This window comes from Orcinus orca, chromosome 18 (genome assembly GCF_937001465.1).
Source record: "Orcinus orca chromosome 18, mOrcOrc1.1, whole genome shotgun sequence".
NCBI lineage: Eukaryota > Metazoa > Chordata > Mammalia > Artiodactyla > Delphinidae > Orcinus > Orcinus orca.
Window position 1 is genome coordinate 66,508,086 of NC_064576.1, and position 17,276 is coordinate 66,525,361.

At 38.5% G+C, this 17,276-nt stretch overlaps 2 protein-coding genes across 11 annotated transcripts in view; both read left to right on the forward strand.

Moving 5' to 3' along the window:
• SPART (spartin) overlaps positions 1-2,216 on the forward strand; it is a 273,868-nt gene extending 271,652 nt beyond the window's left edge. For all 10 annotated transcript variants that reach the window (XM_033410119.2, XM_033410120.2, XM_033410121.2 and 7 more), the window contains one exon: positions 562-2,216. In XM_033410119.2, the coding sequence (XP_033266010.1) occupies positions 562-835 (274 nt within the window). In that variant the 3' untranslated portion in view covers positions 836-2,216. The remainder of the gene's footprint in view (positions 1-561) is intronic.
• A 3,027-nt stretch (positions 2,217-5,243) lies between these two features.
• Positions 5,244-17,276, forward strand: part of CCDC169 (coiled-coil domain containing 169) — a 42,251-nt gene continuing 30,218 nt past the window's right edge. Inside the window, 2 exon segments of the mRNA XM_049701378.1 lie at positions 5,244-5,461; positions 6,965-7,044. Coding sequence (XP_049557335.1) covers positions 5,412-5,461; positions 6,965-7,044 — 130 coding nt within the window. The 5' untranslated portion in view covers positions 5,244-5,411.

Consider the following 17,276-nt stretch of genomic DNA (forward strand, 5'->3'; position numbering starts at 1 on the left):
CCAGTACGAAAGTCATAGGGCAGCGCATGTGTGCTTGGTGGGTTCAAAGAACAGCAAGAAGGCCAGTGAGTCTGCAGTGGGGTGGAGTGGAGTGAGGAAGAGTGTTGTAGAATCTCTGCTTAGAGACAAACTCAGATTCCAGTAGTTTGAAAGACTTAACCAAAGTCTAGTTAAGGTAGAACTCAAACCATTTATAGTGACCTATAGTTGTTTCAGTTAGAATTCTCTTATATTTTCAGAAGAAGATAAAAAAGGAAATATTGACTGATTAACAACCTTTATTATAATTTACATTTTATTCTTCAGCATAAACAGTCTTTATTACATTAATCTCAGCCTCAGTTTATTTTCACAGTGTTTTTGCTAAAGGAGAAAATAACAGCCTTGGCACAGTGTGATTTTATTCTTTACTGTGTTTTAAGTTATTAATTAAATTGAAACCTAACTTCTGATTTTGCTTTCGGATAACATGCTAATCATGTGACCTATTTAATACTAATTCAGAAGATCTTAATTTATATTTGTAATTTCATTGTATTTTCTCTAATCTTTCTTTTAAAGATACGGGCATACCGCAGGAGAAGCTACACACAATGCAGTAGATTCTGCCATCAATGTTGGTGTAACTGCCTATAATATTGACAACGTTGGCATCAAAGCAATGGTGAAGAAAACTGCAAAACAAACGGGACACACGCTGCTTGAGGACTATAAAATTGTTGATAATTCTAAGGGGGAAAATCAAGGAGGAGGAGCAAGTGTAAACATGAAAGAGGCGAAAGATGAACAGAGAGAGGCACTAGAGAAGGATGGGGCAAAGAAGAAAGATAAATGATGGAAGTGCTATGAATTGTCTATACCAAAGCCTTACAGATGGATGCAATTTTGTTAAATGGCAAATGTGGAATTCCCTACAGATTAACCAGGATTTTTAAAATGTATTCATTCCTACAAAGTGACTATTTCATAAGCTTTATGTCATGTATTCTACTTCTAAGGAAAAGAATCAGTATTCTTGCATCTGGCCTTTAGAAATACAGTTACATTCTCTGTGAGTTGATTTTTTTCTAAATGTGGCTAAAATATTTTTGCAGTTAAAATAAGACTAATAATAGATGTGCTATAAATCTCATTAAACCTAACGTTAAACTATTTTTGTATTTGCTGTCTTTCAGAAAGCAAAGTAGGAAATTATATATTTACCTAAAATTTGGCATTTAGTAACCTTAGTTATGTTTGTACTGGGAATGAATGCTTTAAACATTGTTTCCTCTTTTTGCACTAATTGTGGATTTTTTTTTTAGGTGCTTGTGAGAATTTTCAGTGTGTAAGCTAAACAAAAACTGTAACCCTAAATGAAAAGAATTCTTGTATAACATTTAAAAGACTTTTTCAAAACAAGGAGTAGACTAATCATGAAAAATAAAATGAGGTTCTATAAAATCATTTGGTAGCTTCTCTCTTTGTTAGGAAATGGAATGGTCTTTTTTATTTTAAATGAATACAAATAGATTTTTAAGTCTTCTAGATTTAGCCTGTTATTGATCTGTTAGGAGCCTGGGAAATTTGGGGGTATGGTTGGTATTGTATCAAAATTCAAAGTGATTATTATCAGCTTAATTGGACAAAAAATGTAATCACTTTACCGTGTCTACTTGTGTAAGTTTTGCCAAAAGGCTGAAATTTAGTAAAAACTAAAATATAAACAGTTGAGTTTATGTATGATAAATAATTTTTATTTTGGGATTCAGTCATTGGAATTTTATATATTAAAAAGCCAATAAATTAAATTATTAGAAAGGTTTTACTCATAATTAAGGTAAAGAATGTGAAGACTTTAGGCTTTAATCCATGGTGGCTAGGCATAACAGTGTCCACTTTGGCAGAAGAGAGGATATTCACAGACCTATAAGCTACAAATATGTAAGTAAAATAGCTAGTGGCATTTTATTTTTATTTAATGATTTTAAAAGATTGGTATTGGTTTTCTTAGTATAGTCCATTTTAATATTTCTGAAACTCCAATTGCTATTTAGTTTATTAGGCTTTATTTGAAACTATATAAAGAATGCACTTTGTGAATAAACTGTCTGATTTACTTGGCCTCAAATGTATTCATGGGTTTGTATTTCAGGGACACAGAATTGGTGGAGCCATTCCCTAGGGCCAAGGATAATGTACTAGTTAAAATGGAAATAAAATTGAATTGGTAAATAGCTTCCAGTCGGTCTCTGCCTTATTTAAGTTTAAGAAATGGAATGACACATAGTGGAGCCTAAAGTTTAAAAAATTACCTTAGAGCAGAGGTCAGCAAAATTGGACTTGTCAACGGGAACCTAGTTGTCCATTTCACTTCATTCTACTCTGTTCACTTGTTTGTGGGTTGCTTTTTCAGATCAACAGCTAGACAAAATTTTGGTAAGTATAGCTTCTATATTCCAGTTCTCCAGAGAAACAGAACCAATATGTATTATAAGGAATTGGCTCGTGCAACTATGGAGGCTGAGAAGCCGCAGATCTGCAGTCAGTGAGCTGGGTACCCAGGAGAGTTGATGTGCTGTATCAGTCCAGGTCTGAAAGCCTGAGAATCAGGAGCACCAATGATGTATATTCCAGTCTGAAAGCTGGTAGGCAGGCCTGAGACCCCAAAGTGCTTATGTTTCAGTCTGAGTCTGAAGGCCAGAAAAGACCAATATACCAATGAAAGCAGTCAAACAGGAAGAGTTCCCTCTTATTCAGCCCTTTTGTTCTATTCAGGTCTTCAGCTGATTGGGTGATGTCCACCCATCTTTTAAGGAGGGCAATCTGCTTTACCCAGTCTACCGATTGAAATGTTAATCTCACCCAGAAACACCCTCACAGACACACCCCGAATGATAGTTGGCCAAACGTCTGCACACCCCGTTGCCCAGTTAAGCTGACAATAAAATTAACCATCACAGCTTCTTAGCCCAGTTTTTATTTTCTAGAGGTCTTTCTCCTAGGTTTTCTTGGCTTTTTGAGATGCAACAGATCTAGTGTCTGACAAACAGTTCTCAATATCTACTGCTACCAGGGTTTTTCCTCACTTTGCCTCTACAGACTGTCATTCCCCCATGCTGTACTGGGTAGTTTTCTGGCATTGCCTCTAGGAACCTACTAGCTATAAAAATAATGATAGCTAATGTTTAGGTAGTGTTAAAATGTTCTAAGTGCTGTTACACAGACTAACTCATTTTAACCTCACAATATTCTTATGAGGTTATACCATTACAGTCTTCATTTTACAGAATAGGACACTGAGGTATAGAGAGGAGAAGTAACCTTCCCAAGATGTAAGGGAACAGTATGAAAGAAGAGGTCACACACATGCTTCAAAAAGGAGGGCCTGTTAGGCCGGGCATCTTGTCTTTCTTAAACAGAGGTAGATGGGGAAAGACAAATGGTCTTATTTCCTCTGATTCCAGCTGCTTATCAAATTAATTTTTTGTTACAATTCTATTGGCTTAATAGTTGGTAGAAATTTTCTTGAGATATTAGCAAAATAGATCATCAGCCCTAGATTAGCAAAATAGATCACCACTACCTACCTGATAGTGTGAGTCTTTTTCTCTGTCTTCATAGGGGTTCTAGGGTAAGCTAAGAAAAGCCAGACATCAGTTAAGTCTATAATGCTGTGCTCAAATAAATTAGTTCTCTGGTCTGTTCTTGCCAGAATTAAGACTAGGTATTTTTAAATAGACTTCCTAATGGATTTTGCTATTTTGTGTTTACTTTAGCAACAGAATTGCTTAAAAGTGAATATTTTGTTGATTTCTGAATAGCTTTTCTTCAAAGACATTTTTTCTATTTACAGTATATTTTAAAGATCCAGAAAGATGAATAAAAAAAATTTTTTTAAGAACACAGGTCAGATGAAAGATAGGAACCCAAAATAATGTCTTTAAATGTATTCTATGCAAAAAGTTGTCATATGTGAAGAAACAGTTTGATCAACCTGGAGGCTATTCATTGGAGGAAAAAATGACTAGTGGGTGGGGGAAAGTGTTCTCTCTCCCCCGGCATCCCACCCAATCTGTTCTGTTCAAATTTAGTTAGCCAGCTGAAAAGCAACTTGCTAGAGTGCTACCAAGAAGCAAGATTACTGAGATAAGGGATAGGATCCCAGCATTTGCATGTTCAAGAAGCCCCACAGATAATGTCTCTAGTTAAAACGTTGCTATTTAGGGAGTAACTGAGCTGGGAGCAGAAAAAGGGGCTTTGGTATACAGCAGTTCTTAAATTTAAGGCTTTTGAACTAAAGCCACACTGATGACAGGGTTCAGCATATAGCTGTGGATGTGGAGTGGAGATAAAGTGATGAGAGTTGCATATTGAAGGGCGAGGTTGTAGATAAGACCTATGGTGGAAAAACTACTTTTTTTGTCCAAGTCAGTAGACAGGTTGTGACTATTAAGTCTCTGGGTGAAGCAAGGAGAAGTAGATGGTGTCACACCCAGATGAAATAAGGAGTGAGTTTTTACAGGAGGACGGAAGAGTAGAGATCCTGGAAGCAGCATTAGAAGTGGAGAGGATTCCTGACCCTCCTGACCTAAAGGAGCAGCGGTTCTACAGAGAAACTAGAGAACAAAACCATCAGTTCTTAGCTTTTGATATTTCAAAAGCTATGGTTTAGGTGTGAACCAGAAAGATTTGGGAGAATATAAAATGCATGACTATCTCTCTGCCACGCAGGTCCCTCTCATCCCCACCTCCCCAGTCAATCAGAGAATTAAGAACGCGCGCTGAGGACGAAGGAAGGGAGCCACCAAGACAGAATAGACACCGGTGAGTGTCTAAGAGGTGACCAGCACCTTGCTCCCCACAGCTTGCCTCAGGCTGGGCACAAAAGTTGGGAGTACAAGATTTGCCACACCACGTTACTACTGACACACTGGCAAGAGATCACTTTTCAGTTAAACCGTAGGTTCTCAGAAAGCAGTGAACGTACTTAGCATCTCTTACACATCACTCTGTATAAAATAAACCCTCGATTGCTATTAATTGAACTTACTCCTCAGAATGCTTCACATCATCTCTTGCCCACAAATTTGGGTGGTTCTTTTGGACATTAGTCTGTCGGTCTAACGTGATACTACATTACTTTCTAGTTAATTCAATTCCAAACTTCCCAGCACAGAGCCCTCTTTCTGTGTGAGCGGCCCTGGGCGTCCCAGCCTGGCCCCGCCCCCGGGCGCCGCCCTGTGACGTCACCGGACGGCGCCAGGCAGCGACCGTGAGACAGTTCGTCCCCGCTACGGCTGACAGAACCTGACCGCTCCCGGCTGCAGGGCGTCCCCTCAGGTCTCGTGTTCTAAGCCGTGTGAGGGAAGGGCGTGGGTGGCCTCTGATCTGACACGGTGGAGGAAGGAAGAGGCGACACCTTCGACGATATGAACACCGACCGCCTTAAACTGGAGTTACTGGAAGAAAGGCACCTGAAGTGAGTCGGCGGCGCGCGCCCCGCCGGGTGTGGGGTTCACGTCGGCGCCGCCAAGCCGAGGGCCTGCGCCTGTGTGAGCCCCGCGGCTCAAGGCCGAAGCCCCTGAGGCCGAGGTGACACCTGCAGTGTCATTAATCCCCGGGCAGAACTGGTGACATCTGAAAACAGTGCTTTATAGGAGAGATTCATTTAGCTCTTGCGTTTGGTATTATAAATAGGCAGGTTTTGAGGTTCTGCCTTCAGGAGCGAGTCCGGTGGAGTGTACTGTGTGCACAGACTATAATTCTGAAACATGTGTTTGCTTGTGATGTTCCACTAAGTTCAGGGTTTCTGTTTCAAATTCCAAAGGTTTCGTTTAGTTATGCTTCTTTTTCCTCCCTTTAGAAGAGCTTAAGAATTGGTGATACTTGGTAAAAATGAAGCCCCTACTATATATACTTCTTAAAGTACTCAATATCAGTACTTCTTACTAAGTCTTTGGAACATTTTAAGTATCTTTTTAGATACCCTACCCCCACCCCCACCCGCAGGCCACAGGAGGGCTAGGCTCTCTTGGGTCACCCTGTAGCTTCCTGTGCTTTCCTCTGTCGTAGCTCCAACCACACTTTTTAAATTGCTCAGTTATTTCTTGGTCTGGTACTAAGCTGTAAGCACTCTGAGGACAGGTTCTGTATTTCCTGAAGCAGTAGAGTGTAGGAGCCAGTCCTTTAGAGGAATCCTGCACAAATTCAAATCCCAGCTCTTATCACTTACTCAGCAAGTACATGATCTTGCGCAAGTTAATGAACCTCTGAAGCCTCAGTTTTCTCAAGTCTAAGACTGGCATAGAAATCGGTATCTCACACATCATGTGGTTGGTACCAGGACTGAAATGTATGTAAAGCACTTAGCGTTGGCTTGTAATAAACATTCAGTGGAAGTTAGCTGCTGCAATTACTGTTCTGTTCACTTACCGTAGTATCTTCAGTACTTAGCACAATGCCTTTAACATAATAGGCATTCAGAAATATAAATGATTCTGTCATCGTATTTTGATAACTACTATGCCACTTGCTGATGTCCTAAATAGATAATCTCTGGAATGCTATGTGTGTGTATATGTTTTTTTTTTTTTTATTAGTGTTTCTTTTTTTTTCCTTTTTATTTCAGGTTGTCAGTTGTTACCTGTTGCCCTAGCTGTTCCTGTCTATAGTAATTTGCAGCTCCTTTGCTGGGCTTTGAGAAACCAGGTAACCAAAATTGTCAGACTTCTTGAGGCCAACTTTAAGAATAAAGGGTTTTAAGTGGTTACATGGGGAGCTTTGAGCTTTAGTGCATTTTGGTGTCCTTCTGGACCCGGGTAATCGGAAGCCTGCGTTCGCCTGATTACTAATTCTCAACCAGGCCTTCACTAAGTGATGTTTCATGATAGGTTGTTCCTGAAGTAGTGGTAGGTTACTGTGTATTATTTTTCTCATGTTATTTTTAATTGAATCATAATTAACAAAATGTGTTTAATAATAGGGATACAGTGCAACGCTCAGTGCTTGAAATAAGACACAAGATAGCGGAACTGGAAGCCAAACTCAATACTGACGATGAAGGTATATAAGTAAATATTTTTATTTATGACTCCTGTATAGCTATTGTTCATTTTACCAAGATACCTATAGTACATTAAATTACATATTTGGAATAATAGTGTCAAGATTTCCGTATTGCTTTTTGGCAGCATTAATAATAATTTAATATAGAGGCTTTAAAAACATATTTCAGTGTCAAACCTGTTACTTTATAATTATTTGTCTACTTACGAGTTCGGAATGTTCATTCTTCAATTAGCAAAACCTTTGTTACGTGAGATAAATACATTATTTCCTTAGTAATAAAATATCACACGTTTTCTATATAACTCAATTAGTAACGTTTATATCTTAACTGCTAGATTTGGGATATAACCTTAAAATCCCTATCTAGGTTTTGGCTATTTGTTTGTGTTGAAAGAATGGGGGAGGGGCAGGCGAGTGTTGCACACACACACTCATCACACACCTACACACAGGAACATACCCATATATCCTTAAAGTTTATAATGTCTGTAAGATGTTAATTTATTACACAAATATTGATTGAGATCCTGCCATATGTCAACACTTTGAATGGAAGACCTTTCTTTTCCCTTTTCTAAAGAGTTTCACTGACTATTGGGAGGAAGTGTCAAACTAAAATATGAGCAGAAGTAATATAAGTTCTGCATGAGGAGAAATGGCAACTCAGGTAAGCAGAACCCAACACACCTTGCATGAGGGCAGAGGAGGCAGTGTTGAACTGACTACTAAAGAACAGTAGGAGTTTATTAGGGTTATGGGGGTGGGCTTTGCTTCTTAAACCCATTCATACTTTTCTTCTGTTGGGGAAGCCATGAACAAAATGGATTAGTAGCCATATGACAAATATAATGCTACTTTTCATAATACCCAATGCTATGTTAAAGCTTGCTTAGAGAACACTGCTTTGGCCCAAGGCTGAAGTAGCTTCCTACGTCTCCATGTCTGTATCCTTAATAAACTGGCTCTGTGGAGGCAGACTGTGAGTACACTTACCAAGTAGTTGCACTGGCAAGGCTGGCTAGAATTTCCTCATCCATCTAACTACAGACGAAACACATCATGCTCAGATACACACACAATGCAGTAACTATGCCCACAAGTAAAATGTAAGCCCAGCAAGTCGCATTATCAACAGCTCTTCTCATGGGGAGGAGCTGGAATATGGGTATAAAGAGATAAGGTAAAATGGCAGGCGAGAAAGTTTTTCCTCAGTGGGCCAAGCTAAAACCTAAGGTGAAGGGCGGAAACCTTTATCCCTTCTTCAGAATCAACTAACTCCAGGTGAGGTGGTTATTATTATTCCCATTTATGGAAAAATGAAGTTCAGGAATTTAAGTAACTTGCTAAGATCACAGAGCCAGGGGGTGGCAGAGCCATGATTTTAGCCTAAATCACCTGTCTCCCACCACCACTACTACCATGACAACTGCTGTCTCCCCACATTGGCACTCAGTAGTTCTGGTTATCTACTGCTGCATAGCCAACCAGCCTATCGTTTAGGGTTCTAAATAACATTTGTCTCTCACAAGTCTGTGGATTGACTGGGTTCATCTGGGCAGTTCTTAATTGGGGTCTCTCATGTGATTGCAGTCAGATGTAGTCTGGTGCTCAGTCATCTGAAGGTTCAGCTGGGCTGGACATTTCAAGATGACTCACCCACATGGCTGGTAACTCATCCTGGGTATTGGCTGGGAGCCCAGCTGGGACCACCCATCAGAAGTACCTACACATGGCTTTGTAGCTTTTGCTTCTCACAGCATGGTGCCTGGGTTCCAAGAGGCTGTATCCCAAGAGCGAGCATTCCAAAAGGCACCATGACAGAAACTGCCAGTCCAGTTAAGGGCTACTCCCAGAACTGGCAGCGTCATTTCCATTATATTCTATTGGTCAAAACAGTCACAGATGGGCTTCCCTGGTGGCGCAGTGGTTGAGAGTCCATCTGCCGATGCAGGGGACATGGGTTCGTGCCCTGGTCCAGGAAGATCCCACGTGCCGCGGAGCGGCTAGGCCCATGAGCCACGGCCACTGGGCCTGTGCGTCCGGAGCCTGTGCTCCACAACAGGAGAGGCCACAACAGTGAGGGCCCGTGTACTGCAAAAAAAAAAAAAAAACAGTCACAGATTTCAGGGAATGGAGAAAATTACTTGTCAAGGTCACATTGCAGAAGAACATGTGGAATGGAGTGGATTCTTGCAGTCATCTTTGGCAAATAGTCTGCCACAGGGAGTATTAAACATAATGCCTCTAGAGGAGAACTCTTAAGTAACTGATAAGGGTGGAACATAGATTGTAACAGGAATGTGACAGATGAGATAAAAGTTTATGAAGAAGATGAAGAATAGTCTTTAATATGATTCTGATGAATTTGTATTTATCCTGAAGGCAATGGGGTAATATTAAAGGGGTTTTTAAAATAAATTTATTATTGTTTAACATTATAAAAGAAATAAATGCACAAGTGATAACCATGGATACATCTGTTTAGGTAATTCTTTCACACTTTCCACTCTCTACTCAAATCTCGCTACCCCTCTCTCCTTTCTCACTCTCAGCGAATGAGCTTACCTTCCTCTTTCAAGGAGAACCAAGAAGCAATCAGAAGAGGATTTCCACATGTTTCTACGAAGAAAGGTACCCACCTACATACGTGCATCTTTGCACATCCTCTTACTTCCCTCTTGTTCCTCTGCATATTCTGTGTTACTCTTATTTAATGTCAATCCCTCCACTTGTACAACAGATGCCATTACTCTCACCTCCTCCAGGATATCACTCCAGCAATTGATTGTCCTCTCTCTTTGCTGCACCGTTTTCCCTGCTCCACTGAATCATCTCCAACAGCACACAAACATGCCGAGTTTATTTTATCTAAAAAACAGATAGCAACCCTTCTTTGGCCCCATGTTTCCCCTTCTACCATTATCCCCTTTCACTTTTCACTGCTCTGTGTACAGCAAAATATTTCAACAGAATCGTTTTTTTATTTACACTCTTACCTGTTTATTCATATTTAATCTACCTGTTTTGTAACAGGATTAATTTTTAGGCAAAGCAGCAAGCAGAACAAACTTCAAAGGGCTTCACATTTGCATAGTGGCCTTTTGAAGCCCTTTAGGATTCATAGGAAACTATATTCAAAACGAGTGGTTTATGTTTTAAGTAAATCTGAATTTTACCATCTTAAAGCTTGGCCACAAGACAAAGAACAGGAAAGAAAATGTCCAGGAGACCTAAAAAAGTGAGAAGAATCAGTATTGGTCTAGGGGTTTAAGTGCATTTCAAAAAATTGAAACCTCACACTACCCTTTGAAAACAGTATCACCTCATTTTATAGATGAAAAACTGAGATTCAGGGATTCTGAATGTCTTTCTCAAGGCTATAGAGGTGGGTAGGGATAGATCTGGAATTGGGATCCAGGCATTTTGCCATCAGATCCCAAACTCAGCCTCTGTGTCTTTCCACTTAAGTTTCTTAAGTTTGCTTCTAAAGTTTTTTCATCTGGAGAAGAGAGCCTTGATTTACTGAGGTTCTGGGACATTGCTCATCTAGGCATAGAAATGGGCGGGATTTGCCCAGCACAAGCATGATTGTCTTATTCTCTCTTGGACTCACTCCAATCAGAAGTTTCGCCTCTGATCAACTGAAACTGCTCTTATCAAGGTCACCAGTGACTTTCAATTTGCAAAATCCAGTGTCATCTCTCAGTACTCATCTTGACATTAGCAGCACTGCCAGAACTGATCACCTTCATCATTGAAACCCGTTGCTCACTTGGCTTCTGGGACACCACGCTATCTTGGTTTTCTTCATATCTACTGGCCACTCCTCACTTCTCTTCATCTTCCTGAGTTCTAAAAACTTGGAGTGCCTCAGGGCTCAGTCCTCTGACTTTTCTTTGATACATGCACCCACTATTTAGGAGATCCCCTCTGGTCATATGGTATGAAATGCCATCTGTATACTGATAACATACAGATTTACATCTCCATCCCAGACCTTTCCTTTAAGCTCCCTTTGAGTCTTCATTTATAGGCTGGTTTCTAGTTAAAAACTCTTTGGCTATTAAGTAATGTATTAGTAGATCAAATAGTTTTTTAAAACTCGTCTCAGTAAATGCTAAAAAAGGTTTTGATAAAATTCAATTTGTTTTATTAAAAAAATATATTTCTATTTATCTTGAACTGGAATAACACTTAATGATGAAACATTAGAGGCATTACCATTTCTGGAAAAAAGCAAAGATGCCTCCAGCCACCATTAAAATTTAATATTGTTTTGAAGGGTCCAGTCAAGCAATAAAATATGAAACAGAAATAAGCATTATAGCTATTAGGAAGATATAAAATTATTATAATTTTTAACTTTTATAATTTGATATCCAGAACTTTCCAGAGGATCAACTGAAAAACTACTATATTAGTTTATATATGTATATTATATAATATATTATATATTAGTTTATATATATATATATTATGTATAATATACTAAAAAAATTAGAAAATGGTTGGATACAGAAGTGGAAGAAATTTTTATTAAAAAAAACCCAAGACACTAGCAATAACCAGTTAGAAAATAGGGTTTTTTTAATGATTGCACAACAATTCCAGCCTGAATCATAAAATGTCTGACAATACCCTTGATAAGAAATATTCAGGACTTATATGAAGAGATAGCAGAACACTATGACTATAATGGAATAATAACCATTCAGCAAGAATTCTCATCCTTGTCCGCAATAAACTTGATGTACCCTGCATCTGTGGGATACCTGAATAGACAATGAATCATCCCAAATTGAGGACGTGGACTTTGGGAGCAACAATATATATATATTTTTTTTTCCCCTTTTTCTCTTTTGGTGAGTGTGTATGTGTATACTTCTGTGTGTGATTTTGTCTATATAGCTTTGCTTTTACCATTTGTCCTAGGGTTTGGTCTATCCGTTTTTTTTTGTTTGTTTGTTTTTGTTTTTTTAGTATAGTTTTTAGCACTTGTTATCATTGGTGGATTTGTTTTTTGGTTTGGCTGCTTTTTTTTTATTTTAAATTTTTTTTAATAATTATTTTTTATTTTAATAACTTTTTAATTTAATTTAATTTTATCTTCTTCTTTCTTTCTTCCTTTCTTTTTCATCCCTTTTATTCTGAGCCATGTGGATGACAGGCTCTTGGTGCTCCAGCCAGGCATCAGGGGTATGCCTCTGAGGTGGGTGAGCCAAGTTCAGGACATTGGTCCACAAGAGACCTCCCAGCTCCACGTAATATCAACCGGCAAAAATCTCCCAGAGATCTCCATCTCAATGCCAAGACTCAGTCCACTCAACGACCAGCAAGCTACAGTGCTGGACACCCTATGCCAAACAACCAGAAAGAAAGGAACCCAACCCTACCCATTAGCAGAGAGGCTGCCTAAAATCATAATAAGGCCACAGACACCCCAAAACACACCACCAGACGTGGACCTGCCCACCAGAAAGACAAGATCCAGCCTCATCCACCAGAACACAGGCACTAGTCCCCTCCACCAGGAAGCCTACACAACCCACTGAACCAACCTTAGCCAGTTGGAGCAGACACCAAAAACAATGGGAACTACGAACCTGCAGCCTGCGAAAAGGATACCCCAAACACAGTAAGTTAAGCAAAATGAGAAGACAGAAAAACACACAGCAGATGAAGGAGCAAGGTAAAAACCCACCAGACCTAATAAATGAAGAGGAAATAGGCAGTCTACCTGAAAAAGAATTCAGAATAATGATAGTAAAGATGATCCAAAATCTTGGAAATAGAATGGAGAAAATACAAGAAACATTTAACAAGTACCTAGAAGAACTAAAGAGCAAACACAGTGATGAACAACACAATAAATGAAATTTAAAATTCTCTAGCAGGTATCAATAGCAGAATAAGGCAGAAGAACGGATAAGTGACCTGCAAGATAAAATAGTGGAAATAACTACTGCAGAGCACAACAAAGAAAAAGGAATGAAAAGAATTGAGGACAGTCTCAGAGACCTCTGGGACAACATTAAATGCACTAACATTCGAATTATAGGGGTCCCAGAAGAAGAAGAGAAAAAGGCACTGAGAAAATATTTGAAGAGATTATAGTTGAAAACTTCCCTAATATGGGAAAGGAAATAGTTAATCAAATCCAGGAAGCACAGAGAGTCCCATACAGGATAAACCAAGGAGAAACACACCAAGACACATTAATCAAACTATCAAAAATTAAATACAAAGAAAAAATATTAAAAGCAACAAGGGAAAAACGACAAATAACACACAAGGGAATCCCCATAAGGTTAACAGCTGATCTTTCAGCAGAAACTCTGCAAGCCAGAAGGGAGTGGCAGGACATATTTAAAGTGATGAAGGAGAAAAACCTACAACCAAGATTACTCTACCCAGCAAGAATCTCATTCAGATTTGATGGAGAAATTAAAACCTTTACAGACAAGCAGAAGCTAAGAGAATTCAGCACCACCAAACCAATTTTACAACAAATGCTAAAGGAACTTCTCTAGGCAGGAAACAAAAGAAGGAAAAGACCTACAATAACAAACCCAAAACAGTTAAGAAAATGGTAATATGAACATACATATCGATAATTACCTTAAATGTAAATGGATTAAATGCTCCAGCCAAAAGACAAGACTGGCTGAATGGATACAAAAACGAGACCCGTATATATGCTGGCTACAAGAGACCCACTTCAGACCTATGGACACATACAGACTGAAAGTGAGGGGATGGAAAAAGATATTCCATGGAAATCAAAAGAAAGCTGGAGTAGCAATTCTCATATCAGACAAAATAGACTTCAAAATAAGGACTATTAGAAGAGACAAAGAAGGACACTATATTATGATCAAGGCATCAATCCAAGAAGAAGATATAACAATTGTAAATATTTATGCACCCAACATAGGAGCACCTCAATACATAAGGTAAATACTAACCGCCATAAAAGGGGAAATTGGCAGTAACACAGTCATAGTAGGGGAATTTAACAACCCACTTTCACCAATGGACAGATCATGCAAAATGAAAATAAATAAGGAAACGCAAGCTTTAAATGATACATTAAACGAGATGGACTTAATTGATATTTATAGGACATTCCATCCAAAAACAACCAAATACACATTCTTCTCAAGTGCTCATGGAACATTCTCCAGGATAGATCACATCTTGGGTCACAAATCAAGCCTTGGTAAATTTAAGAAAACTTATATCCTATGAAGTATCTTTTCCAACCACAACACTATGAGACTATATATCAATTACAGGAAAAAAACTGTAAAAAATACAAACACATGGAGGCTAAACAATACACTCCTTAATAACCAAGAGATCACTGAAGAAATCAAAGAGGAAATCAAAAAATACCTAGAAACAAATGACAATGAAAACACGATGACCCAAAATCTATGGGATGCAGCAAAAGCAGTTCTAAGAGGGAAGTTTATAGCAATACAATCCTACCTTAAGAAAGAAGAAACATCTCAAATAAACAACCTAACCTTACACCTAAAGCAATTAGAGAAAGAAGAACAAAAACCCTCCAAAATTAGCAGAAGGAAAGAAATCATAAAGATCAGATTAGACATAAATGAAAAAGAAATGAAGGAAATGACAGCAAAGATCAATAAAACTACAAGCTGGTTCTTTGAGAAGATAAACAAAATTGATAAACCATTAGCCAGACTCATCAAGAAAAAAAGGGAGAAGACTCAAATCAGTAGAATTAGAAATGAAAAAGAAGTAACAACTGACACTGCAGAAGTACAAAGGATCATGAGAGATTACTACAAGCGACTATATGCCCGTAAAGTGGACAACCTGGAAGAAATGGACAAATTCTTAGAAATGCACAACCTTATGAGACCGAACCAGGAAGAAGTAGAAAATATGAACAGACCAATCACAAACACTGAAATTGAAACTGATTATAAAAATCTTCCAACAAATAAAAGTCCAGGACCAGATGGTGCTTCACAGGCGAATTCTATCAAACATTTAGAGAAGAGCTAACAGCTGTCCTTCTCAAACTCTTCCAAAATATAGCAGAGGGAGGAACACTCCCAAACTCATTCTACAAGGCTGCCATCACCCTGATACCAAAACCAGACAAAGATGTCACAAAGAAAGAAAACTACAGGCCAATATCACTGATGAATATAGATGCAAAAATCCTCAACAAAATACTAGGAAACAGAATCCAACAGCACATTAAAAGGATCATACACCATGATCAAGGGGGGTTTATCCCAGGAATGCAAGGATTTTTCAATATATGCAAATCAATCAATGTGATACACCATATTAACACACTGAAGGAGAAAAACCATATGATCATCTCAATAGATGCAGAGAAAGCTTTTGACAAAATTCAACACCCATTTATGATAAAAACCCTCCAGAAAGTAGGCATAGAGGGAACTTACCTCAACATAATAAAGGCCATATATGACAAACCCACAGCCAACATTGTCCTCAATGGTGAAAAACTGAAACCATGACCACTAAGATCAGGAACAAGACAAGGTTGCCCACTCTCACCACTCTTATTCAATAGTTTTGGAAGTTTTAGGCATAGCAATCAGAGAAGAAAAAGAAATAAAAGGAATCTAAATCGGAAAAGGAGAAGTAAACTGTCACTGTTTGCAGATGACATGATACTATACATAGAGTATCCTAAAGATGCTACCAGAAAACTACTAGAGCTAATCAATGAATTTAGTAAAGTAGCAGTATACAAAATTAATGCACAGAAATCTTTTGCATTCTTATACCCTAATGATGAAAAATCTGGAAGAGAAATTAAGGAAACACTCCCATTTACCAGTGCATCAAAACGAATAAAATACCTAGGAGTAAACCTACCTAAGGAGACAAAAGACCTGTATGCAGGAAATTATAAGACACTGATGAAAGAAATTAATGATACAAATAGATGGAGAGATATACCATGTTCTTGGATTGGGAGAATCAACACTGTGAAAACGACTATACTACCCAAAGCAATCTACAGACTCAGTGCAATCCCTATCAAGCTACCACTGGCATTTTTCACAGAACTAGAACAAAAAATTTCACAATATATATGGAAACACAAAAGACCCCGAATAGCCAAAGCAATTTTGAGAAAGAAAAACGGAGCTGGAGGAATCAGGCTCCCTGACTTCAGGCTATACTACAAAGCTACAGTAATCAAGAGAGTATGATACTGGCACAGAAACAGAAATATAGATCAATGGAACAGGATAGAAAGCCCAGAGATAAACCCATGCACATAAGGTCACCTTATCTTTGATAAAGTAGGTAAGAATATACAGTGGAGAAAAGACAGCCTCTTCAATAAGTGGTGCTGGGAAAACTGGACAACTACATGTAAAAGAATGAAATTAGAACACTCCCTAACACCATACACAAAAATAAACTCAAAATGGATTAAAGACCTAAATGTAAGGCCAGACACTATCAAACTGTTAGAGGAAAACATAGGCAGAACACTCTATGACATAAATCACAGCAAGATCCTTTTTGACCCATCTCCTAGAGAAACAGAAGTAAAAACAAAAATAAACAAATGGGACCTAATGAAACTTCAAAGCTTTTGTACAGCAAAGGAAGCCATAAACAAGACGAAAAGACAACCCTCAGAATGGGAGAAATTATTTGCAAATGAAGCAACTGACAAAGGATTAATCTCCAAAATTTACAAGCAGCTCATGCAGCTCAATATCAAAAAAACAAACAACCCAATCCAAAAATGGGCAGAAGACCTAAATAGACATTTCTCCAAAGAAGATATACAGACTGCCAACAAACACATGAAAGAATGCGCGACATCATTAATCATTAGAGAAATGCAAATCAAAACTACAATGACATATCATCTCACACCGGTCAGAATGTCCATCATCAAAAAATCTAGAAACAGTAAATGCTGGAGAGGGTGTGGAGAAAAGAGAACCTTCTTGCACTGTTGGTGGGAATGTAAATTGATACAGCCACTATGGAGAACAGTATGGAGGTTCCTTAAAATACTAAAAATAGAACTACGATAGGACCCAGCAATCCCACTACTGGGCATATACCCTGAGAAAACCATAATTCAAAAAGAATCATGTACCACAATGTTCATTGCAGCTCTATTTACAATAGCCAGGACATGGAAGCAACCTAAGTGTCCATCGACAGATGAATGGATAAAG